Source organism: Carcharodon carcharias, chromosome 20 (assembly GCF_017639515.1).
Source record: "Carcharodon carcharias isolate sCarCar2 chromosome 20, sCarCar2.pri, whole genome shotgun sequence".
NCBI lineage: Eukaryota > Metazoa > Chordata > Chondrichthyes > Lamniformes > Lamnidae > Carcharodon > Carcharodon carcharias.
In genome coordinates, this window is record NC_054486.1 from 69,245,058 (window position 1) to 69,271,291 (window position 26,234).

General features: G+C 41.5%; 1 protein-coding gene and 1 long non-coding RNA gene across 2 annotated transcripts in view; one reads left to right on the forward strand and one right to left on the reverse strand.

The window, feature by feature from the left end:
* adss1 (adenylosuccinate synthase 1) overlaps nucleotides 1-19,624 on the reverse strand; it is a 72,854-nt gene extending 53,230 nt beyond the window's left edge. Inside the window, exons 1-3 of the mRNA XM_041214538.1 lie at nucleotides 19,451-19,624; nucleotides 9,129-9,231; nucleotides 2,420-2,482 (exon numbers count right to left, since the gene is read on the reverse strand). Coding sequence (XP_041070472.1) covers nucleotides 2,420-2,482; nucleotides 9,129-9,231; nucleotides 19,451-19,624 — 340 coding nt within the window. The remainder of the gene's footprint in view (nucleotides 1-2,419; nucleotides 2,483-9,128; nucleotides 9,232-19,450) is intronic.
* A 174-nt stretch (nucleotides 19,625-19,798) lies between these two features.
* LOC121292195 lies at nucleotides 19,799-21,726 on the forward strand. The gene is made up of 3 exons (XR_005946213.1): nucleotides 19,799-19,833; nucleotides 20,892-21,133; nucleotides 21,374-21,726. It is a non-coding gene; the product is annotated as an uncharacterized LOC121292195 (long non-coding RNA).
* Nucleotides 21,727-26,234: the final 4,508 nt, after the last annotated feature.

The window sequence follows — 26,234 nt, forward strand, 5'->3', positions numbered from 1 at the left end:
CATGGTATGCTATTAGTGTACTGCGTCAACTGATTGAATTGGATAGTCCACATTTTTTTTTGAACAATGGATGGAGAGAAGATTTTGTCGTGGAGGGATTTGTGCACCAAGTGCCAACTGTTCAAAAAATGCAAACATCCAATTCAATTGACTTGGAGAAGGTGATTTGCTGTGGAGGGATGATTCTGAAAGTAAGTAAGTGTCACACCTGATCCAGAGTGGGACCTTATGATGATACCAAAACCAAAGTGACTCAATGAATTCAATGAACGCTCTTCAGCATCTGGTGCAAATAATGAAATTGATGGTTTTAAAATGCTTTGTTTGTGGTTAAAGGTATCTTTATACAATTAATTCATTCAATAGGCCATTACACATTAATTCAATATGGATTACTGGTGCCACGCATTTTTTAAATGTCATTTCAAAATGGCAACTATCCATAACCACACCAGCAGTTCACATTTTATACTTGGCACATAAATCAAACATCACTTTTGGAAGCTTCAAAGTCTACTTATGCCACAGATTTATGGTAATATACTTGATTGGATAATTGAAACCCATGTGTTTAAAAAAAGGACACCAACAGTATGGATATAAAACTAGCTAAGAGACAGAAAGCAGAAAGTAATGGTAAACAGTTGTTTTTCAGACGGAATGGAGGTATTCATTGACGCTCCCAAGGGATTGGTATTAAGGCCATTGTTGCTCTTTATATATTAATGACCTGGACTTGGATTTATTGGGTAGAACATCAAATTAAGATTTGCAGTATGCAGTGATATGTTTCAGTAAGAAGAATGAGAGGCACTTTCAACTAAATGGTCATGTTGCAGTACAGGACTTGAATATTGCTGAAAAGAGAGGCATGTTTCTGATGTTTATCATCTAACACTCTTCAGGCAAAATGCAGGAATGCCAAAATTCAAACGATTGCAACAATTTGTACCACAGGAGCAAATGGGTGCCGATTGGTTGGCATGTTGACTCTGACTGAGGCGTTGCCATGGAGAAAGCAACAGGGAATCAAAGACTGACTATGCTTCGGGGTAGTTTTTTAAAAAAAGGCATGAGGCTTAAACATATTCCTTTTGTTTGCAGAGATCAGGTCCCTGCATTTGAATGTATGTCACTTTTAGTGAACATAACTGAGCCACATCACAAGCTTGACTGCTTATCTTAAATTGGTTCCTCCAGTTGCTTTCTCCATAGCAACACATCAGCCAGAATCTACTTGCCATCAATCAGCACTCCTTCTCTCTGGTGGCATCCTGTTGTGATCGTTCGAAATTTGGCAGTCTTGCATTTTTCCTGGTGCAACATAGACTAAATGGTACAATTTTAAAGTTGGTGCAGGAACAGGGAAACCTAGTGTATGCACACAAATCTTTGAAATTAGCAGGGCAAGTTGAGAAGATAGTTTAAAATAAAAAGACAACCAGGTCCTTATAAAAGGAGTTATTAAAGTTAAGGAAGTTTTGTTAACCCTTTGTAAACTGATGATTTGTAAATTGGTTTGGCCACAGCTAGAGTACTCTGTCCAATTTTAGATACAATGATTCTAAGAATATGAAGGTCTTGGGGCAGGTGAAGAGATTTACTAGAATGGTACCAGGGATGAAGGTCTTCAATTATGTGGGAAAACTGAAAACTTGTGTTCTCCTGAGAGCAGAGAAAGTTAAGAGATTTTATAGGGATGTTCAAAATCATGAACAGTTTTGACAGACTAAATAAGGTTTTCTTTATGCAGCAAGTAGTTATGATCTGGAATGCAATGCCCAAAAGGATGGTGGAAGCAGATTTAATAAGCAACCTTCAAAAAGGGACTTGGATAAATACTTGAAAGTTCTGCAGGGCAATGGGAAAGAACATATTGCCACTCTTTGTAAAGGGTTTTATTTCATCAACCATTCACCTATTCAATTCAACCCAAACATGATCCTTGAATGGCTTGTTGAGTCACACATCCAAAGGCTGAACTATGGATGTTAAACCCCTTGGTATAACTGCAATGTGGGTGTTATTTCTTCACAGGCATCTCTTGATCTCAGCAGTTATAAAGCTGAAAGACTAACTGTATACCTCTTCCAAAAATCTGACACAGGCTCAGGTTTTCTTCTGTGCTATATCATTCTATAATTCCAGTGACCCTACACTGCTTTAAAAAAAAATTATGTTGACAGTTAAGGGAATACTCCAGGTGTTTTCCTGGTACAGGTTGCCCAACTGCTTTATCAGCTGGGGAGGTACAAGAAAAGTAACAAACAGGAGGACAATTAAAGTTGTATGAGGAAGAGGAGGAAAAATAGAATGATATCCATTGATATCATAAACATCCAAAAATTATTAAATGTTATGTACTAATTTCAACAAACAATATTCAAAAACTGAACCAGTAAAAACTGAACCAGTATACCTTTCTTTTCATTTTTATCAGCTTCTTCAAACAAGCCAGGCAAATGTATTACAACACCATTCCCTAAAGTAGAAAAAAAGTATGCATTAGGATTATGGTAATTAGTAATAGTTTTAAAATTCTTAAAAGAAAAATCTGAAGTTCAAGTGAGCATCAATACCCTAAAACATCCTTGCTACAGAGGCAACATCTCTTACTGCCGAATGAATATCAGGCATTATTTTCTTGTAAAATTTACTGGTTAAGATGAGTGTTTTCAGAAAACAAGTTTCCCCCACTCTGCCTGTTACATCCAACAGTTTTACAGGCTCCATGTTAGTTCCACTAATGTTGAGGAAGAATGAGTCTGAAGATAGCTCGTACCTTAAAACAGGTTTAATTCCAAGTAACACCCAATTCCTCCTCCCCTCATTATGCCAGCTGTCCCTATTTATACTCTTAAAATAACCAATTAACAAAAAGGGAACAAACTAACAGTAGACCAAAACAAAAAAACTGCGGATGCTGGAAATCCAAAACAAAAACAAAATTACCTGGAAAAACTCAGCAGGTCTGGCAGCATCGGCGGAGTCCTCATGACCCTTCGACAGAACTTGAGTTCGAGTCCAAGAAAGAGTTGAAATATAAGCTGGTTTAAGGTGTGTGTGTCTGGGGGACGGAGAGAGAGAGAGAGAGAGGTGGGGGGGGGGGGGGGGGGGGGGGGGGGCGGTGGTGGTCCAGTTCCCTGGCCCCAACCGCTTCCTCTTCACCATGAACGTCCAATCCCTCTACACCTCCATCCCCCACCAGGATGGTCTGAGGGCCCTTAGCTTCTTCCTTGAAGAGGCCCGAACAATCCCCATCCACCACTACTCTCCTCCGTCTGGCTGAACTTGTTCTCACGCTGAACAATTTCTCCTTCAACTCCTCTCACTTCCTCCAAATAAAACGTGTGGCTATGGGTACCCGCATGGGCCCCAGCTATGCCTGTCTCTTTATGGGGTATGTGGAACATTCCTTGTTCCAGTCCTACTCCGGCCCCCTTCCACAACTCTTTCTCCGGTACATCGATGATTACTTCGGTGCCGCTTCATGCTCTCGTCGGGACTTGGAAAAATTTATTAGTTTTGCTTCCAATCTCCACCCCTCCATCATTTTCACGTGGTCCATCTCTGACACTTCCCTTCACTTCCTTGACCTGTCTCAATCTCTGGTGATAGACTGTCCACCAATATCCATTACAAACCCACCGACTCCCACAGCTATCTCGACTACAGCTCCTCACACCCCGCTTCCTGTAAGGACTCCATCCCATTCTCTCAGTTCCTTCGCCTCCGTCGCATCTGTTCCGATGATGCTACCTTCAAAAACAGTTCCTCTGACATGTCCTCCTTCTTCCTTAACCGAGGTTTTCCACCCACGGTGGTTGACAGGGCCCTCAACCGTGTCCGGCCCATCTCCCGCGCATCCGCCCTCAGGCCTTCTCCTCCCTCCCAGAAACATGATAGGGTCCCCCTTGTCCTCACTTATCACCCCACCAGCCTCCGCATTCAAAGGATCATCCTCCGCCACTTCCGCCAACTCCAGCATGATGCCACCACCAAACACATCTTCCCTTCACCCCCCCTATCGGCATTCCGTAGGGATCGCTCCCTCCAGGACACCCTGGTCCACTCCTCCATCACCCCCTACTCCTCAACCCCCTCCTATGGCACCACCCCATGCCCACGCAAAAGATGCAACACCTGCCCCTTCACTTCCTCTCTCCTCACCGTCCAAGGACCCAAACACTCCTTTCAAGTGAAGCATCATTTCACTTGCATTTCCCCCAACTTAATCTACTGCATTCGTTGCTCCCAATGTGGTCTCCTCTACATTGGAGAGACCAAATGTAAACTGGGTGACTGCTTTGCAGAACACTTGCGGTCTGTCCGCAAACCTCCCTGTCGCTTGCCATTTTAACACTCCACCCTGCTCTCTTGCCCACATGTCTGTCCTTGGTTTGCTGCATTGTTCCAGTGAAGCCCAACGCAAACTGGAGGAACAACACCTCATCTTCTGATTGGGCACTTTACAGCCTTCCGGACTGAATATTGAATTCAACAACTTTAGGTCGTGAGCTCCCTCCCCCATCCCCACCCCCTTTCTGTTTCCCCCTTCCATTTTTTTCCAATAAATTATAAAGAGTTTCCTTTTCCCACCTATTTCCATTATTTAAAAAAGAACACCCCCACTAGAGCTATACCTTGAGTGCTCTACCAACCATTCTTAATTAGCACATTCGTTTAAATAATATCACCAACTTTAACACCTATGTGTTCTTTTGTACTATTGTTGTTGACATCTTTTGATGATCTGCTTCTATCACTGCTTGTTTGTCCCTACAACCACACCCCCCCCCCCTCCACCTCTCTCTCTCTCTCTCTCCGCCCCCCACACACACACACACCTTAAACCAGCTTATATTTCAACTCTTTCTTGGACTCGAACTCAAGTTCTGTCGAAGGGTCATGAGGACTCGAAACGTCAACTCTTTTCTTCTCCGCCGATGCTGCCAGACCTGCTGAGTTTTTCCAGGTAATTCTGTTTTTGTAACAGTAGACCAAGTGCTATTCAATAATGTAATTGTCTTAACAATGCAATTGTCATTAAACCTTTACAATGTAATTACCATTTAGCCAAATGATTGCCATTGGATTTTAATGGGATTAATAAGACATTGGCAGATTCCCCTCTACATTCAAATTAAAACTTTTGAAAATTCAAAAACAATTTTTCAAATTAAACAAAAAGGAAACAAAATCAAGCATTTTCCAACTTCTAAGTTTCACAATATGTTATAATAACCATTAATAGATCCCACATTTCCCCTTTAAACAAAAAAAATCTTTACCATACATACAAAACAAACAAAAATGCCGGTTTTCTATTTCATCATTATAACAGAAGACACCCCTCTTCTAGTACATCCAGTAATTTTTTGGAGCAGACATTCCTTTTTGTAAAGCAGTCTGGTAACTGGTGACTTGCATCAATCCATTGTATCTTGGCAATCTCTCTTTAACATTTCTTTTATGTAGTTAGATCTACTCTTAGACTTTTCTCAGTGACACTTTTCATTGAATGAACATTGTCCCAAAGAGACTGGTTATCAATATAGCATTTTATGGGTAAACTTTTCTCAGATTGCCCCTTGTATAGTATTTCCGTCAGTATATTGGATAAGTAGACCCCCATTTCTACTGCTTCTACTAATGCCAGTGTTTCAGCAGCTAAGGTATTTTTCTCTACCCTTTTTATTTTCTTCGCTTTCTACGTCCTGATCAGAATCTGTAATCAGATCAGAAACTTATAATCAGTGCCAATTAGCCTTGAAGAACGTACCCTAAGAGTTTGATTCTCAAGTTGTACAATCTGTCTTTCTATCTCTGCCTCTAACTTTACCAGATCCTTTCCATACTTTTCAGTCCTTCCTTTTGTTATTTACCATATCCCCGTGATTAAACTGTATCCCGATGGCCTTAATCAATGCCGTAAGATTCGCCAAATTTTCTCAGAAGTCTCAGCTTTAATGAAAGCTTTCCTGCCTGCATGCAAGGCATTCAAGTGAGCAGAAAAGTAGAGCTAATGCTAGTATCTTCTGGAGGAGCTGGAAGCATCCAATAGCACTGACAATTCTGGATTCCTTCCATACACCAACTGGTACAGACTGTAAACCCCAGCCGTTTGCAGAGGTTTTTTTTGCATGTACTGCCAATGCGAGCGCCGTTTGCAATCTGGTTGATTGGTCAGCATATTATGTAGCATGTCATCTATCACTGCATGATTCTTCTCTCAGAAACAATTACTGAACGGCCCTCAGCCACAGTATACATAACTATGATATTCAAATTTTCACACGTCCTGAAATTCCTCATTCACAAATTCCCCACCATTATCTAGCTGGAATTTCACTGGTGTTCCTAATCCAGTACCCACCCATTTCTCCATGACCTTTTCGACAACGGTCCGTTTATCCTTACCGTATATTATAGATAAGCTAAATCTGATCACCATATCTATAAAGTGCAGCAAAAAAAACCTTTTAAAGTCCATTGCTACTGCACTGTTAAATTCCCTGGTCAGTGGCAGACTCAACAGGACATGGTGGTGTCCTTCGATATTTAACACAAATGTCACATTGAGCCTTGGCTTGCTCAATAAAGTAGTCATATTCTTTATCAACCATTTCAGCATTTCGCAGTAGAGCTTTCAATTTTTGTGGCGCTGGATGTGCAAATTGTCTATGCAGTTTCCAAATAATCTTTTTTGTCCACCAAACATTTTTTTCTACTGAGTTAACAAGGCTGCTTGAACTTTGATGAAAAATATCTGGCTTCCTTAAATGGCAAGCAGTGATAGCCTGACCGAGTAAAATGTAGATCCATAGTTTTCCCAAACACAATTGCTCTATCATTCTCCATGTCTAGCTTCATCTGTGCTTTCTTCAATCGAAGGTCTGCTTAATAATAGAAGTATCTCGCTAGAGACCACATCAGTACTGATGAAGAGACTGATCCCAGCTACCTTGCAAGTGAGAACTACGTTTTTTGGAAGACATTAGCAAGTTACCATCCCTAAACCTGGAGGAGGTAGAGCTTCCATACTCCTTAACCTTCCTTTGATCTGCCTCATCAAGGCACTCCTGGTTGCAGTTAAACCGATCCACGCTATACACTGTGGAAGTACAACCATTTTCTAAAACTGCGCAGTTGAATGAATCAGCCATCAAAAATACTCATCACAGGATTCAAACTCCCAGTGATCAACACAATTCCTTCATGGCAGCGACCATCATTTTCAGCCTCCAAAGTATCCGTTTCATACATTTCTTCAAAAACATGATTCTTTCACTGCAGGAAATTAATGTGCAATGATGCCTAGAATCAAACCAATTAACCACACCCCCTGTATTTCTCGGGTTCAAGCACCTACAGTTGTCGTCCCAGACCCGCTTTTTGTCTCGACTCTCAAATTGGCTAAAAGTACAACCATCATCAGGCTACCTGTCAGCAACCTCATCTGTGTACTGGAATCTATGTTTAATATTTTGTCGACCTCTGAATTCTGCCACCATGGAATTCCCTATTCTATACTTTACTGCGGAGTTGTCTGCATTCAATAAGAATACAAAAATGTTTTCATGGCAGCAGTCATTTAGTCCAACAGCAAGTCTTTGCCATGGAATTGAACCCCCATCAATACCAAAAGTCTACTGACATGAGAAACACATGCACAATCAAGTAACTTAAATGCCAATACAGACTCCAAAACTTCAAGGTCAAACTTTTTAGTCACTCATATGACTTGTCAAAGTTCATAATGTATTCTTCCTTGAACTGATCATCTGTTTTCTTAAAGCTATCAAAGGTTGCCCATGCTTCCAACAAATCATTATTTTTGAATCCCGGTCATCCACGTTCAATTCTGAAGATACTTTTTGCTGGCAATGACAAAGCCAAAGCCATACCTTACTTCTTTCAAGGTAACAAAGTAACCCATGTCCACATCCGGATTTCATTTTCCCATTGCTGATACGGTTCTGCCTCTGAAGAAAAGCGGCAGGTAGTCAAAACCTGAGATTTCACAATGTCCTTCTGCCATTCTGTGACTGAAATTGTTAGCAGCTTTTTGTCTCAGAGGATAGAAGCAAAACATTTCTTATTCAGCAACCAATCACCAAAGCTTAATGTTCATCCTCTGCCACCATGTTATTTCCATTAATTGTATGTTGAGGAAGAATGGGTCTAAAGGTAGCCTTAACTTTAAAACAGGTGTATTTCCAAGACAGCGCAGCAAAGTAATAGACTCACCCAGTTCTTCCTCCCCTTACTGTTCCAGCTGTCTTCATTTATAAACGGATCAGTATCCATCACCTGTTTAACAATGCAATTGCCTTAACGATGTAATTGCCATTTAATAAAATGATTGCTATTGGACCTTAACAATGTGATTGATAAGAATTGGCACTCTTTCCAGTTTGTTTGCTGAAATTAATTGAACAATTTAACGCACTGATCTGCAGTAAAACTGTGTGGCATTAACATCCTTGCAGGGTCCCAATGGTCCTGAAAACTGGTACTCAGATTTTACTGCAACCAATTATCTTCATCGTTGTCATTCAGGCACTCTTGGGTCCAGCTGTTTCTAGTTAAGTAGCTCTCAATAGATAACGGGTGATTTTTAACCATAATACTCAATGCTAAGTTGCATCTTTATAGTTTAGGTACGCAGATATTCTTCTTTTACTCCTTCCTTTAATTCCACTGATCTTTTATCTCCAGTATTTAGTGATGTATGCTCAAACATTGTACCACAGATAACAGGTCCCCTTTGGGTTTCTTAAGTTAGTGGTCATTCTTCATACTTGATGCGGACAGCAAATGTTTGTGCCTATTCCACTATAGGAGAAGAAATCATAAACAAGCCTGACCATGTTTTCTCAATCCAGTGTCTTCAAGTTTTCACTAGAAATTACTGAGTAATCACAAGAACGGGAACCTTAGCTGATTTTTCTCCTCCAGCCTGAGAATGCTGATGTGAATTGCAGCATCCCCATCACCACAGCAAATATTATCTAATGATATAGAACAAAGATAAACCATAATATCTTTTTGACCTGTATGACGATGACACATTTACCCATGATTTCTTTTCTCAAATATTTGCTGTTCATTTGCTGTTTACTTACCAATAAAGGAAATAGCTTTTGGGTTTATAATGCCACTTGGAAAAAGGTGAAAATCATATTCTTTTCCATCTGCGACAACTGTGTGGCCAGCATTGTTTCCACCCTACCAAGACATGAGGAATTGCAAATTAGTGTTCATAGCAAAACATTTAAAAGTAAAATGTATTGCTTGGAAAATATTAGTAGAATATTAGGAAACAGCATTGTCTTGAGTTCTTGCAAAGTGAGTTCCCAATCTCAAATGCTACACCATGAACAGATGTTCAACAGAGACCTTTCCCAGAGGGAGGGGGAGATGAAAAAGATATGGAAAGAGGAGAAACTATATAAATATAGAATATTGAACAGAGGAACAAAATTAGGCCATTTTATCCCTGAGCTTGTTACACCATTCAGTAGATCATGGCTGATCTGTGATCTAAATGCACATACCAGCCTTTGCCCATATTCCTTAGCATCTTTGGTTAACAAAACTCTATCAATATCGGTTTTAAAATCAACAATCGATCTAGCATCAATAGCTATATGCTAAATAGTTCCAAACTTCTACCGCCCTTGTGTGAATTGTTCCCTAATTTCACTCCTGAAAATCTGGCTCTAACTTTTAGACTATGTCCATCATGAAAATATAATAATTTTCTTAATGTTATTGGGATTTATTGTAAAGTAGGAACACCGGGGTCTGGATAGTCTGTGTGTGTGGGGGGTGACTTAATTGAATTAAAGACAGCTGGTCTGAAGGCTTTGATGTATCAGAAGAGAAGCTGAGTTTGAAATGTTAAATAAGTAAACGTGGCTGAAGTTTTAGAATGTGAGCTGTAAAGGAAAATTAGCATTTTTAAATAAACCCGAGTAGTTTAATTTCAAAAGAGAGGGTGAAATGTTACACTTAACCAGAAGAAGCCAAACACCGTGTTTATTTTTCCCAAAGCCTACTGATAAAATTGGTACTAAGAAAGAATTTTATTTAGAAAGATAAAGTTCAAAGACATATTGAAACAGTGAAATTTGCATTCAAAGGGGAAAATATGTATAAAGGAGAGAAGGCTATGTGTAAGAAGGAATTCTAAGATCTAACAAGTGCAAAAAGCCTCCAGCCTCTATGTACCAAGTTGCTGTCTATAGGAACTGAAGCTAAGAGAATTCACAATGACTATCCCTGGAACTAGGAGTTCCAATAAATAGGGGAGCTAGGAGTTATCATAGTAGTAATTTGTAAACCTATGATGTGCTTACAATTATTTTATTAATAAATATTTAATTTAGTTTTGTAAAAATCCTCTAAGACTCGATGGAATTATCACTACTGAATTCAAGGCAGATATCTGAAATAAAAATACAAATTGCAGAAAAGTTGTTTCAAGTTTCCCTCTGGGATTTGAGCAGCTCAGCATTTACCATCCACTGTGCCATAACAGCCTCCTGGTCCAACACATTCCAACCAACAGAAATAACTTATTTCTATCTACCCTATCTGTTACCCTTAATGTCTTGAAAACTTTGATCAAATCACCCCTTCACCTTCTAAATTCCAGAGAATACAGCCATAATTTATTTAATCTCTCATGATTTAACTCTTGGAGTTCAGGTATCATTCTGGTAAACCTATGCTGCACTCCCTCCAAGGCCGATATGTCCTTCCTAAGTTGCGGTGCCCAGGACTACTCGGTGCTAGTTTTGCTATCTGACAGATATGTGCTAAGGAACTAGACGAATCTTTGTTATCCTCACTTCTCGTCAAGGATGGTCTGGGGTTTTACTGTCCAGTTTTGGGTCTTGGACTGAATGATGCCCAAGCTTGTTGACCAAACATTAACCCGTTTGTATTTAATTTAACTTCACTCCACCAATCTTTGATACAACCTACTGAACAAATAAATTAACCCCTTTGTGCCAAAAAAATCAATGAGGGAGTCAACAATGCGTCATCCACGAACTTTGTCTACAAATTCATGAAATTAAATGTTGAGTATCCAAGTCCTTAATGGATATAGGGTATGCAGTCAGGGTTATCCAGCAGCTTGAATAGCAAATTGTTAAAAGACAAAAATACTTAACAAAATGAATAGCAGAGGAGACACATGCAATTTAGTGGGCAGAATTTTATAGTCCCCCACTGGCTGGTTTGCAGGTAGGGGGATGTGGAAAATTCCCCGGGTGGCCTTCCCACCACCCTCCCTCGCGCCCCTGACCTGTCTCCTGTCTGCACTTTTACTGGAGAGCAGGTGAGGCCGAGGGTGGCCTGCCGGCCCTCAACTTAATTATTGGCCACTTAAGGGCTGCTTCCCGTCCGGTCTCAATTTTGAGGCTGGTGAGAGGGGTCAGGGGTGGGAGATGGCTGGTCATCCTTTCCCAGGGGAGATGACCCTGGTTTGGGCCTCGGAGGGGTGGGGGGCACGTCTCTTAAGGCTCCCCTTTCCACATTGGGCACCCATCCCCACAAGGTCTGCCCCTGCCATGGGTGCTTCCTCCCCACTTAGCCACTCCTTCCTTAGATAGCTGACAAGTTACCAACATTACATATTCAGTGTATGTGATAGTTCAGAGTCCATACACATGATTAGCAATGTTCCAAAACTTAAACAACTATGCCAATGGACAGGGTGTAAACCAACCTGAACTTGTCATGTTCCTATTGGTCTGAATAGGTTAAAATCAGCAGCATTTAGTTCATCACTGAAATCCAGGTTGAGTGGGCAGCTTTTAAAGATGGACATTTTGGGAATATTCAGGCCATATACAGAACATTTTCCCCTAGCTATTCTGAAAGCATTTTTCTGATGGTTTAGAGAGCACTTTTGACAAATGCTGCATTAGTGTAAAAGTGTACATTCATTACAATATTTTCAAGTACATTTACAGAAATATGGAAAAGAAAGCCATCTTACAATTTGCCATGATAAATGTGATTAGCATGAAATAATTCTACTCAAGCTTCAAGTAACTTCTCAATTAACTTAAATGATCTTTTGACTTTATTCCTGGTAATATTTACCATGTAAATCATTGGTACTCCATCTATAATTCTCATGCTCTTCAAAATGTTAAATGCCAATGTTTTATTTAATGCATTCCAAATACAAAAACAATCAAAAGTAATTTGCTTTATTATAATACTTTGTATTATATTCACCGTACATTATCCTGTTAACTAGGTGTTGCAGATGTTCTAAACTGTTCCTGTTCATTCAGCTGTACAATGTTTTCTTCGTTGTACTTTTTAAATATTTTGCTTTCTCTCACTTCGATTCTTGTCACATTACTGCTGCAGTTAAAAGAACGGGAGGGACACCTGCTTCCACACTTCTGCCAGCACTTATCTAAAGCCAGCCTGTGACTAGTTTGTGAGATGAGCGCAGAGTCCAGGGTACTTAATTTCTAGCCCTTCCTTTCTAGTCTTTAGAGAACTGGCAGGTCCTCAATTCACAAGTCCCGACAGTTGCACAGCTGAGCTTGGGAATTTAACTGGTTGCTTTCATGATCCTCAAATCTGTGATACAGCATGTTGGGGCTCCCAATGTGCTAACCACCAAATCACCTGAAAAGGGTGAGGGTGTAACATCAAACATGCATTTACAGATAAAAATGCAATTTAGAAACATTTATTTTCTAACACGTCACAGGTGGGGGTGGTATCACAGTGTTCTCTTTCCCCTTGGGACTTAACTGAGAACAGGCAAAGAAGGACCACCCACCACTGGAAGGCAGAGTCTACTTTCTATTGTATATTCACATTCCAACACTGCTGTGGAATTTTAACCTGGATTCGGGAGGCCCGCACAATCCAATCCAAAACATGGGTGGGGGCGAGGCAGGATTGCTAAGTGACCAAAAGAAGCCAAGGTAAGTTTAAAAATGTAAAATATTCTTGTTCCTCAAGGAGCCCTTAGCTTTAATTGCACCTCTCCCTCCCAGGACAAGTACAGGTACCAAACCTCTTCCCCAGCACTTACTTTATGCCAGTATTGGTCCCTCAAGTCCCTGGCATCCTTACCTTATTTTTGTTCCTGCCCTGATGTTACTCCTGTTAGTTTTAGGCAGCAGACAGTCCTACTTTATTCAAATAATATCCAGGTGTTAAAATTGCCTGGGGCTTTTGTAGAATTCCCTACATTGGTTTTAACTGTGACTCAGTCTTGTCTCTGAGTCATAATTGTGTTGCACCTTAAGGTTCTCGGTTCCATTCCAGGGTATGAGCACAAAAAACAAGGTTGACATCCCAGTTCAGTACTGAGGGAACGTTGCACTGTTGGAGGTGCCGTCATTCAGATGAGATGTTAAACTGAAGTCCCATTTGCCTGCTTAGGTTAGTGTACAAGATCCCATAGCACTATTTTGAAGGAGAGCAGGGGAATTATTCCTGGTATCCTAGCCAATATTTATCCCTCGATCAACATCACAAGAACAAGTTATCTGGTCAGTGTCACATTGTTGTTTGTCAAAGTTTGCTGAGCCCAAATTGGCACTGCGTTTCCTACAAAAAAAGTGACAACACTTCAAAAGTACTTCATTGGCTGTAAAGCACTTTGAGACATCTGGTGGCCTTGAAAAGTGCTATATAATTGCAAGTGTTTTTTTACTTTTTTCCCTCCTGCTTAAAATAAACTCCTGCATGTTGTGTTCTTACCATTTAATGTTTTTAGTGCACACCAGGCAGTGCATTTTTGAGTAGGTAACTGAGTTTGTGGACAAAAGTGTTATTTAATAAAGTCTAGGTTTCTAAGGTATTGTGAACAATAAGTTGTGCATGAATAGCTTTTTGGTTTCTCTGATCACCCCTCTGTGTAATATGCACCAAATGATTTCATCTAATCTGTATATTTTACACTTGACTGCAACAATAGTTATCCCACTGCTGTGATACTACACAGCAGCACTGTGCACAGCTGCCTGACGAGGAAGCAAGCTTCAGTACTTCAATCTGTACAATATAACAACATCAAGAATTTTATATATGCTGTTTTATTGCATGCTCGGTGAGAGTGCTAAATTGATTCACATTTCAGTACATCTTATTTATTTCATAGAACATAAAGTGGCTTAGAAACATGCTTCCCTAATATCAAGCTATACGTTTCACATAATCTGAGTTCTTCTAACATTTTTACCTGGGACATAGAATGAATCACAAAATATAAAGATAATATAGCAAATTTGTTCTATTTCTAAACAACAATTCATTGTGCTTGGGTTTCTGAATGAGTTTTTAAAACACCTTAACATGCAAAGAAATCTTGAAACGTCAGAGGTGATTGGTGACATGACATTAGATCTTGTACGACTGCCAACAACTAAACATTTAACTGACCTTCTCATGTTCTTTCTTACGACTCCAATCTGACCTTCAGCTATTCCACATGGGAGAACTGGGCTGGATACATAGCCCTGCTAAATAGGAATATGGTGGTGCTTTTGCATACAAACGTCTTGAATTTTTATACAAGGATCATGAGAGAAAGCCAGCAATGACTAAAATAAGAAAAACACACTTAAACTGTTCCCAAAATCATAACTGAACATTTACATATAGCCATTTTGGGGAAGAAATTCAACTCTCAGCGACTTTTTTTGTACATAAAATCAGCATAAAGTCTGTGAATTTCATATTGTGGCCTAAATACTCTGGAATTGTACAGGACTCAAACATTGACTTCAGCAACTTTTAGTCATCCAAGGCAGCAGAAGCCCAATAAATATTTTTCAATTAGGATCCTTGGGCCTACTTAGAGCTTTGCAAAGTTTAACTTTGGGAGCGCAGTAATCAATCATTCTAAAACTTACCCACAAATCCTTGGCAGCACCAGCCAGGAATGAAATGGCAACAAGGTTATTTAAAGAAATTTTCCGATACATCCAGGTATGTCTCTATATAGCTGTTTTAAACTGGTTGCAGATTTTAGGCCCATTTCTGGCACTGTTGGCTGCTTTGCTAAGTTCATGAATTGTGCAATTATTTGGAATTGTAGGACAATCTCTGCCCAGGGGCTTCTGCGCAAACTTACTCAGCCAACATGAGCGTGCTACTTGTCTGCCACTGGGGCCGGAACATTAGGAGGAGGAAAAGCAGCAAGTCAGAGTGCAAAGACCTTTAGCTGCTGGGAGGAGAGGTGTAGGAGTGGAAGGCACAGGAGGTCTGACAGAAACACATTTCATCTTCAGTTAACTAAGCAGCAACTCTATTACATTAGAGAGACTGTGGCAGCGCTATGTAACTGTTTCAACATGAATCACAGCCCTGCACTAGGTCACACACTTCTTTGCTTATGTCTCTGAAGGTTGCCTGAATTTTGATACCTCAGGCTCAACGGACGACATAAGCAACAACAGTCAATTTGCAGTGCATTGCTGTATCAAGCAGGTGCTGGATATATTCTCCACTAAGCAGAACAAATTTATCTTGGTTCTATGGTAGCACTCTCACCTCTGAGTTAAAAGGTGGGTTCTAGTTCCATTTGTAAGACATAGCTGGCACTCCAGTGTAGTACCTAAGGGAGTGCTGCACCATCAGAGGTGCTGTCTTTCCAATGAGACACCAAATCAAGACCCTATCTGCCCTTTCAGATGAATGTAAAGATCACACAGCACTTTTAAAGTCATAACCATGTATATTATTTGAACTGTTGCTACATAATTTATAACTTTATGTACTGGAAGAGAAAACATTGGCATTTTAGCACTTTTTGTAATCACTGAATAATGTAAATCAACTTCCATATAAATAATCATTGTTTGTGTCATTAGGTAAATAAATGCTTCTAGTCGTTTTGGTACAATTAAGGCTATTGAGTGTTAGTTATACTTATCATCTCATTCTCCTCAATCTATAGTTAATCAGCTGGCAAATTATCCCATATAAAAACACTCTTCACATTTCTACTTAATTTATTGCTTGAACATTTGACATATTAAGGTGCTATATAAATGCAAATATATTATTACCAGAACTGAAAGATTATAACTATCATGAAAAATATATGGTCATATTATAAATTAAGGATAACAGTTTTACTAACAGGGTGGTAACTATATGGAACAGATTACCAGCAGAGGTGGTGGAGCAAGAAACTTTAAAGAGTTTCAAAAGGAAGCAGTCAGGGTTATTAGCTATGTGCCAAGGCAACATGGACCAAGTTCTTCATTTGACTGATTATGTTCCAATGTAAAGTGCACTTCCCTGGTGTGCTAAAGTCTATCTATAGAAAACATGTGTATTTCTATAAAAAATGTGAAAGATGCAGCAAGATACATGAAATAAGAGCCATCATTAGAATAGGAAAGGAGGATTGCAGTAAAACAGATGAATGGTGTAAAATACAAAATTGTTTTCATTATCTGAATGTGGGTGGCACCGATAAGGTTGGCACTTATTGCCCACTCTAGTTGCCCTTAGAAGGCGACAGAGGGCTGCTGCCTTGAACTGGAGAAAGAAGCTTGATACAACTCAAAGGATTTCTAGGCACTTTAAAGGGTAACTAAGAGTCAACCACATGACACTAGAGTCACATATAGGCCAGATCGGGTAAGGATAGTAACAAAAACAAAAATTGTTGGAAAAACTCAGCAGGTCTGACAGCATCTGTGGAGAGAAAGACAGAGTTAACGTTTCGAGTCCATAAGACTCTTCTTTACTCGAAACGTTAACTGCTGAACAGTTGCCGGCACACATGGTGAGGCACGTGTATCACAAGAGTACCTTAAAATTGCAATCAGGGTCTGAGCTATATAATTAGGGCATGTGAAAGAAGACCAACAATTATTTTAGATAGCTGTCTCAGTGACAGACCTCTGAATGTTGTAGCAGATCAACTGTCAGGCTTACCGGGGCAGCAATGCTACTTGCCTCAATTTTGGGCTCTTAATTTTTCCATCTCAAAATCACCCCATGGCTGTTCTTTCAATAATGCTGAAATCAGTGAGGGGAAAAATTTAAATGTGGATGCTTAGGCAGGATCATATGCCAAATAATGGGTTCAACTGTTGTGCATGTTTAATGAACGGCTAACCTTCCATTTTAGAAATACTGCAAACGTGGTTTTCACACTGGTCTGAGCAATATAGAATATTTAAGGTAAAGTTTAAGTAAAATTTGAAGCTGAAGTTGGGACATTGTGGTCCTTTCTGCAAACTTAATGAAAATGCAGTTGGATCTGATTTTTGCTGAAAAATATGTGGAATGTACTCTCCCCAGAGACAATGTTACTTGATCAATAAAATCAAGTAGAAAAACATTCCATGGACAACTTATTAATTCTTCACTTTTTAAATAAATGTCATTAACATTTCTGTGCATGCTATTTGTAAAGGATATGACATTTGCCAGTTGATTTGATCACAAATCATGGTTTGAGAAGACAGTTTACCTTTAAGATTATCCTGTAGTGTATTGCTTCGAGATTTTACTTTGTTGATGAATTTAGATAATCTATATCCCTAAAATCTGCTGCTTGTCAATCATTTTTTATTCATTCAAGGGATGTGGGCTTCGCTGGCTTGGCCAGCATTTATTGCCCATCCCTAGTTGCCCTTGAGAAGGTGGTGGTGAGCTGCCTTCTTGAACCGCTAAAGTCCATGTGGTGTAGGTACACCCACAGTTCTGTTAGGAAGGAAGTTCGAGGATTTTGACCCAGTGACAGTGAAGGAACGGTGATATATTTCTAAGTCAGGATGGTGATTGACTTAGTCTTAGTCAATTGTGTCTTTAGTCCAGTATCTAATTGCTTTTCTGAACTCTAACCTTTATTCACAGCCAGATTATCAGGAAAGCTGGTTAGCACCAGCAGCTGGCTGCTATGGTGGTTCCAGTTGGGAATTTCTACTTTCATCATTGTTTCTTCTTGAATTGTTCTTATATTTTAAAACAATGCAGGTCGGAACTCTGTAACCTGGAGCTTCCTTTCCCCTTGACCTGCTAGAAATTCTGCCCTTAGCCCAAGTAATGTGTGTTAAAACATGGAAGATATTCACAACCAGGTCAAAGAATAAAGGCTCTAAAGAACACACCCTTAGGCTGTTCTACATCAAAGTTACAGCCAGGAACCCTCGAAAAAGAGTTTGGTATTTTTTTAGATGTATGTACATTCTGGCATTTTTAAGCTGTAGCTTCCGGGCTACATCGATGAACAAAGGGACAGATTGAGTGTAGGCTGTTCCACTGCTAAATGGATAAACTGATATACAAGTGCACTTTCTGAAAGCACTTGCAGCTCATCTCAGTAAAGTGTATTTGTGCAAACACAGTTGTTTAGTGAAGGATTCCCTCCAGGTAACAATTTGAACAAAACATAAAATGTAAACTAATTTACAGTCCAAATACTTCCATTTAAAGTACTATTTCCTTTACTAAAACAAGAAAAAGATGATTTTGTAAAATTTTCAAGGCAGTTGTGATTTTATCAGCTCCCACTCACTGATACTGTATTAATATTGACCAAAAAATACAAACTTGTGCTAGTAACTGGTGTTTTTTTAATGGTAAAGTACAGATGGTGATACCATCTGTTCCAAAGCTAAGGCTTTATGGTGACAATTATGTTCAAACAGGCAAAAGGAAAATTAAGGGCTGATTTCAGGAAGTTCTCCAAACATTGTGCAAAACTTGAAATACATTTTTGGGTAGGATAACATTCTTGTAATCGTTTGAGACGGTTGTATGAGATGACCAGATTTTTCTGCAGGTGAATAATTTGGACTAAATTCCCTCCTTCAGCATGAATGTATCTATTGACCACTCGGCAGTTCAAATAAAAAAAAAGTTCATTCCTCTTATTGAAATACACTTTAGTTACAACTGCACAATCAAGTTCATACATATATCGAAACTTGTCTCAACATTTAAAAAAAAATGTATGCTTGACTCGGTTTGATATTTATTCCCGTGCAGCAAATGCTGGCTCACAGAACTGCTAAAAACACCTGCCTTAACTATCAGTTACAATTGCGTCAGAGGACGACCGACCTTGCTTGAATCAGAGGCTGGTTTTTAACTAAACAAAATACGTCTATTTTTAGTGATTTTTTTTAAGTAGCACTTCATTCCCCGGGCTGGATAACTGACCTACTCTCAAGGCAGATTGGTGTTACAACCAGAAAGGTTAAAATCAGACCTGATTTTCACGACCCTGGCGGTATGCAGAAACCGCAAGCGATATGAAATACTGGAATGAAACAGAAGCTGCATGCCTTATATGTTATAAACTTTAAAAGAAATTTTATGAATATATTCTCTCACAACATATCTGTTTCCAGTACAGCAGTATATTCCATAGCCTCCTTTTTACTCGGTTATACACAAGTTGACCTGTTGCGCTGGGACATATCCTTACCTGACACCTGCACACAAAGTCAGCATCGGTAGCCAGGAGGTCGACCAGCTTCCCCTTGCCCTCATCCCCCCACTGAGCACCGAGGACCACTGTCACTTTATTGCCCCCGTTTCGAGGCCGTTTGCAGCCGGTGTAATTTTTGTGGTCACTGACCCGCCGGCTGGACTCGCTCATCGCTGCTGCTCCCTGTCTCCCGCCGGAGCGCGCACTGCCCCCGCCACTGCGAGCTCCGCCCGCGCACGAGCACTGCTACGGAGTGTCCTTGGGCTGAGCGCGTGACCGCAGCGCGCGTGCTTGGGCTTGAGCGCGTGACCGCAAGCCCCGCCCCCCCGGTCGATCGCCTGGCGGGGCGGGGCCTGGCCTGGCCGGGGGTACACTTGTGGGTGAGTTATGGGGCACTGGGCTGGGATCACAATGAGCCAGCAATGGGTTCGTTAGGACAAGAGTGAAATGCAGCAGATGCTGGCAACCTGAAATCAAAATGCTGGGAACCTTCAGGCAGCAGCTGTGGAGAGAGAAACAGGCGGGATTTTCGCCCAGTCCACCTGGGAGCATGGTGGTGGGACACCATTCCTGGGGTTTCCAACTTTCAGGGATTGCAAACCTGCACCCTCTGCATTGCGGGGATAGGTATGTCTTAGTCCTCCACCATTTTCATGGAGTTGGACCAGCTTTTCAAAGAGTTGTGGCTAACAGCACCTCAGAGGTGTCTTAAACCACAGGCCTGGATTTTTGCCTGAGAGTTAGATGCGCAGAGTGAGGAGAATTTCCCGCTCCATGAACCTGACTTTTAAAAATGAAAGCAAAATACTGTGGATGCTGGAAATCTGAAACAAAAACAGAAAATGCTGGAAAAACTAAAGAAGGTCTAACATCATCTGTGAAGAGAAAAAAAAAGTTAACGTTTCGATTCCATATGACTTCTTCAGAGCTTCAGAAAAGAGTCATACCAACTAGAAACAATAACATTTTTTTTCTCTGCACAGATGCTGTTAGATCTGCATCACCTTGCCACCACGACTTGGTACATATATTCTGCAGTGATATAGCCAGCTACCAAGACTCAGTAGGTGAATGCTGAACAGTGCCATGCTTATTACCCTATCCACCTGCCCTCTTGCCACCTATCTGTCAGGATGCACCCACACTGTTGCCCCCTGACAAGGTCCCTCACAGCTGCGAATTGTAATAGTGTGACCAGGAGGGAGGAAACCAATAGGGCTGTCAGTGGTCCTGGAGCACAGCATGCTATCTTGGAGTAACAGCCGCAACATCCATGGTACCAAGCACTTGTGCAGAGCCATTCTCTCCACCTCTCAAACCTTAACAGTGTTCATTGATATGCAGAAAATTGTTAGTGCATGTAAGCATATAAAAATGAATTAGGGCATTGTAATCTGAATGGCTCAGGACCTTTTTTGCCTTAAATTTTTATTCATAGAATGTCACATAGAGGAGAGAGGGGTCCAGATGCTCTGTGCTTCTCAGATCGGGACCTTCAAATGTTAATGGAAGAGGTCCAGAGGAGGAGATCCCTCCTGTACCCTGCTGGCTATCGAAATCCACCTGCCACAGCCAAGAAAGCCTGGGTACAAATTGTGATTGGGGCGAAAGCAGCAGGACAGCATGCACTTCCCTGGATTCAGTGCAGGAAAAGGTTCTGATCTGTTGCGTTCTGGCAAGGTAAGTAGTTTGGCTCATCCACACATAGGTCCGAGGGAAGGCTCATTCCTGCAGGCTGCAACTAAGGTGGGAGACCTGACACATACCTCTGCCTTGGTATTGAAGCTTGTATGTATAAGCAGCTTGTGTAGATGCACACAGAACACATGAATGAACACTGTGATGCACAGACACAGTGAAGAGAAATATCCCTGCATGCAATATATCAGGCTAACATAAAGTCATGTTGTTGTTCCACAGATATGGTCCGGACTGGGGCTGGGTCAGCCTGGCTCAAAACAATTCGCTCAGTTGAACAGATGGCCATGGAGATTTCAAGAGTGCCTTAACAGCTGTCTGGTGGAATAAATAAGTAGCAGGTGATTGAAATCACCTTGGAGCATAGTGGTAATGGTGGAGACCCTGCTGTTGCCTCACTGAGCAGAAAGGAATGTGATATGAGAAGGAGTGCAACAATGGCGTTGCGTCATAATGGCAGTGTGAGCATGATTAAAGGCAGTGGCATGCATCAGCGTGCTTTCACGATGTGAAGGGCTATACCTAAATATCTCATTCTGTGTTTCATGCAGGTTCCAGCTCTGCTCACTAACAACCCCCACCCCCCCCCGCCCCCTGCCCCTCATCCCACCCCTGGGCCACCTCATTCTTCAGGCATCAGAAGGAGCAAGAGATATACGAAGATGTAACATCACATCATACTAGTGCACAGCCCTTCAACTCAGATACCAGCACATCGGAGGGATGTAGCGCATCTGTCGAGTCAGTGACACAGGCTGAAGGACACAGCATCAGAGTACAGGAAGAGGTGTCAGAGTCAGAAATATCTGCACACAATCCTTCTTGGAGGATGAAGGACAATCATGATGATCCTCCAGTGGGCAGGAATGTGGAGCTTCATGAATCACTTTTTGGGGCACACTTTGTCCAATCAGCAGCAGATGCATAGACATCTGATAGCGTTCCCTGAGGCAGTGGAAACTCTTGGACTGCGAACAGGAAAATCCATCGCCGTCATGAGCTCCACATTGTTCTGGGGGCATAACCGCGTGAGCTCCGACCATGAGAGATTGGCCACTCTCATGGAGGGAAATGTGTAGCAATACTCTGAGTGGATGCAAGAGCAGTGTCTTGGCCAGGAAAGTGTGCAAGCCTCTTTCAATTGCTTGCAGAGTCTTCTATTGATACTTTAAATAGTCTGGATGATTGACACTTTTATTGGTCTTTAGTAAGAAGGAGTTTTTTTTAAGAAAGTGAAAAGTTATCAATGAATAACTTCTTAAAAAAACTTATTTCACTCTTCCTGCTGTCACTATAAGGTTCATTGGCTCAATACAGTAGATTGTTGATGAATGGGAATGGAAGTGCCATATCTTGGTATGGGTCATGAGGGGCTGTAGGGGATGCTTGGGGACATGAGCTGGCATATAGATGGCATGGGGAGTGTATGGGGGAGTGGTGCTGAGGGCTGGAGGTCCTTTCTGTTTTTAATTTAACTGGGGCAAAGTCCCACAGCACTGAGGTAGGCCTTTTAAACAGCCCCACTCCACACCCAGCAGCCCCTGTGGCTGCCTCTGAATTTTTCACCAGTTTGGCTGATTGCAGCCTACACTGGCACACTGCCACCACCCCCTCCCCCCCAAACAATGAAAATCCCATCCCTGTGGGCGCTTCCTCCAGAGATGGGCGGGCCAAGCCGAGAATCTTCCCAACTCCTGTTACCTACCCGTTGGAGAATGAGAATCCAACCTGGCATTTCAGGTTGATGACCTCTCATCAGAACACAGCTAAAAAGCCCTCTAACAGACAATTGCAAAAATTCCCAATCTTCAGGGTAAATAAATTTCTGCTCTTCTCAGTCCTAAATGGCTGACCCACTGAGACAATGGGTGGAATTTTCCATTCTGGGGACTAAATGCAATAATGGGGGTGGGGTGGTGGGAATGTCATCACAGACACCAGGGCATAATAGTTAGCAGGCTGCTTCCGCCTCTGCTGTGGATAATGGTCGGGTAAAAAAATTAAGAGGCTTTGAATACACAGTGGTGGCATAGGTGTTGCCCATAATTTAAAAATATTTTGTTTTTCTATTCCTACTGAAGTGAATAACCTCTTATTTCCCCATATCATACTCCTGCCACCTTCTTGCCTACTCACTTAACCTATTTATATCTCTCTGCAAACTCTGTGGGCTAAAAATTGGTTTGTTCCAGTTTTTGGGCACTGGGCCCGTGATTAGTGATCAGCTCACACCCATGCTGTTGAGACAGACAGCATGCAAAATTCATGCTGACTTTTCATTTCCATGACCTCTGAGGAAGAAGCACCATCATTTGATCTGACACTCATAGCCAGCAACTCCGCTACAAGTACTACATGTAGCTTAGCAAGTAATCTTAGGATCTGCACATGGTTAGTTACCGGGCATGAGTAGATTGTATCTGGGCTAGGGAGAAAGGAGAGTTTGTATGCCATCTCCCTGGAATGCAAGGTCACAGACTGGTTCTGCTATAGAGGATACAGATGTGAATTTAAATGGAGAGGCATACAGGAGAATGTTGATGCACATGGACACAGATCCTTGCTGCACGAACAGACATGCTGGACAACCTCTTGTTACTGTCTAGGAGTACAGCTCCAATGTGGCGTAGAGCATCACCCAGAGCTTGGAGCCATTACTTTCTAACATGGAAGTGGTGGCCAACGTCATGATTGCATTTTTGGACCCAGCCATGATACAGCATCTGGGAGCTGTATTAGCTTCCATTGCAGCACAGGCGGAAGCCACCCAATGCCTTAGTGTTTCAACGGAAACTCTGATGCAGGTCATGATAATCATTCTTGATGCCACGCAAGTTCGGAATGCAGCCTCCATGGCTGCGCATCACAGTGCTCCGAGGGGAATGCAAGCTCACATAGCACTTCAGGAACCTACCTGCCAACAGATTACTAGGAAATGCAGGTGCATTGCCTGGGGCGGGTGGCAATGGCTTCATGGAGCAGGAACTTGCTCAGGAAGAAATTATTCATGCTCCCATCAATGACATTCTGCTAGCTCCCTTGCTGTTGCCTGTCAGCTGGGTAACCCAGCCTGCCACTCATGTCAAGGTGGTGTAGTTCAAAAACAGGATCCTCAGGGCCAAGAGCTGCCTGATGGCATCTTGCAAGTCCATCTGTAATCTCCTCCAGTGAAAGTCAGTAGTGGTTCTGCAGCCACAGGGATAGTATGGCATTGGAGCACTAGGCCGGGCAACCACAGCTGCAAGACAGACACTGAGGGGATGCACAAGGGCGAATAGTTCTTGTAGTACTGGATGGTTTGTTGGATAACATTGTTATGGAAAGGTTTTGGCTGGCGGCTTTTCTTGTAGGATTTTGAGCAAATGATTTCTGTAATGGGAGCTCACAGATAAATGCGAATGTGGGGAATTGTGGAGCAATGATGGCAAAGGGATGACGTCCTAAGGGAACTGGAGTCTTAGCAGGTGCTCCTGGGCAGCCCATCTAGAGCAAAGAGGTCTGGATGCCTCCTTCCTGTTTCCCCCTCTTCCTCCTCCCGTACAAACCAGATGGTTTCACCTGTACAGGACTGGGTTGAATATCCTCGCAGGGAGATTTATTAGTGCTTTTGGGTGGGGTGGGGGGGTGGGGTTTAAACTAGATGGGCAGGGGGATGGGAACCTGAGGGCAAATTCAGAGCAGGGAACGGGAGATGGAGAATTAGTGAGTGACTCTGACAGAAGCAGCACAGGTTACAAAGTGTACAGCACAGGAATTTGGCAGTGTTAAAAGATAAATATATAAATACAAGGAGCATAGTAAATAAAGCCAATGAGCCAAGGGCACAGATAGACACATGGCAACATGATATAATTGCTATAATGGATACTTGGCTTAAGGAGGGGCAAAAACGGCAGCTCAACATCCTTGGATATAGAGTTTTCAGGCAGGATAGGGAGGGGGATAAAAAAGGTGGGGGTGTAGCATTATTGGTTAAAGAATCAATTACAGTTATGAGGAGGGCTGATATACTCAATGAAGCATCAAATGGGGCCATATAGGTTGAGCTCAGAAATAAAAAAAAGGGCAGCCACAGTGCTAGGAGTGTACTATGGACCCCCAAATAGTGGAAGTGAGTTAGAAGAGCAAATATGTAGACAGATTTCTGAGTGCAAAAACAATAGGGCAGTGATCGTTGGGAACTTCGACTACCCTAATAACAATTGGGATATGAAAAGTGTAAAGGGCACAGAGGGCACAAACTTCTTGAACTGCATTCAAGAGAACCTTTTTAGCCAGCATGTAACAAGTCCAATGAGAGGGGGCGCAATTCTAGATTTAGTCTTAGGAAATGAAGCTGGACAAGTAGATGTAGCAGTGGAGGACCATTTTGGAGATAGTGACTGTTACACAGTTAGATTTAATATAATTATGGAAAAGGACAAAGATAGAACAGGAGTAAAAGTTCTAAATTGGGGGAAGATAAATTTTACAAAGCTGAGAGGTGAGTTGGCGAGAGTGGACTAGATACCACAACTAGAAGGAGAAACTGTCAAATCAGTGGGAGGCATTCAAAGACGAAATTCTATGGGCACAGTGTAAACACGTCCCCACAAAGGAAAAGGGTGGTACTGCCAAATCTAGAGCCACCTGTTTATCCAGAAGCGTACAGGCCAAGATAAAGCAGAAAAAGAAAGCTTATGACAGTCACAAAAGACTTAATACTTTGGTAGAAAGTTTGGTAGAAAGCCTAGAGGAGTATAAAAGTACAGGGTGAAGTAAAAATGAAAATTAGGAAAGCAAACAGGATATGAAAAAATTTTGGCAGGTAAAGTCCTAAGATGTTTTACCAGTACATTGAGAGCAAGAGAATAACTAAGGAAAAGGCCTATCAGAGATGTACATGGTACCTTGTTTGTTGATGCTGAAGATGTGGGTTCTCAATGAGTACTTTGTCTCTGTCTTCACTAAGGAGAGGGATGATGTAGACATTGTAGTTAAAGAGGAGGAGTGTGAAATATTAGATACAATAAGCATAGTGAGAGAAGAAGTACTGGAGGGACAGGCATCCTTGAAGGTAGATAAATCACCAGGGCCAAATGGA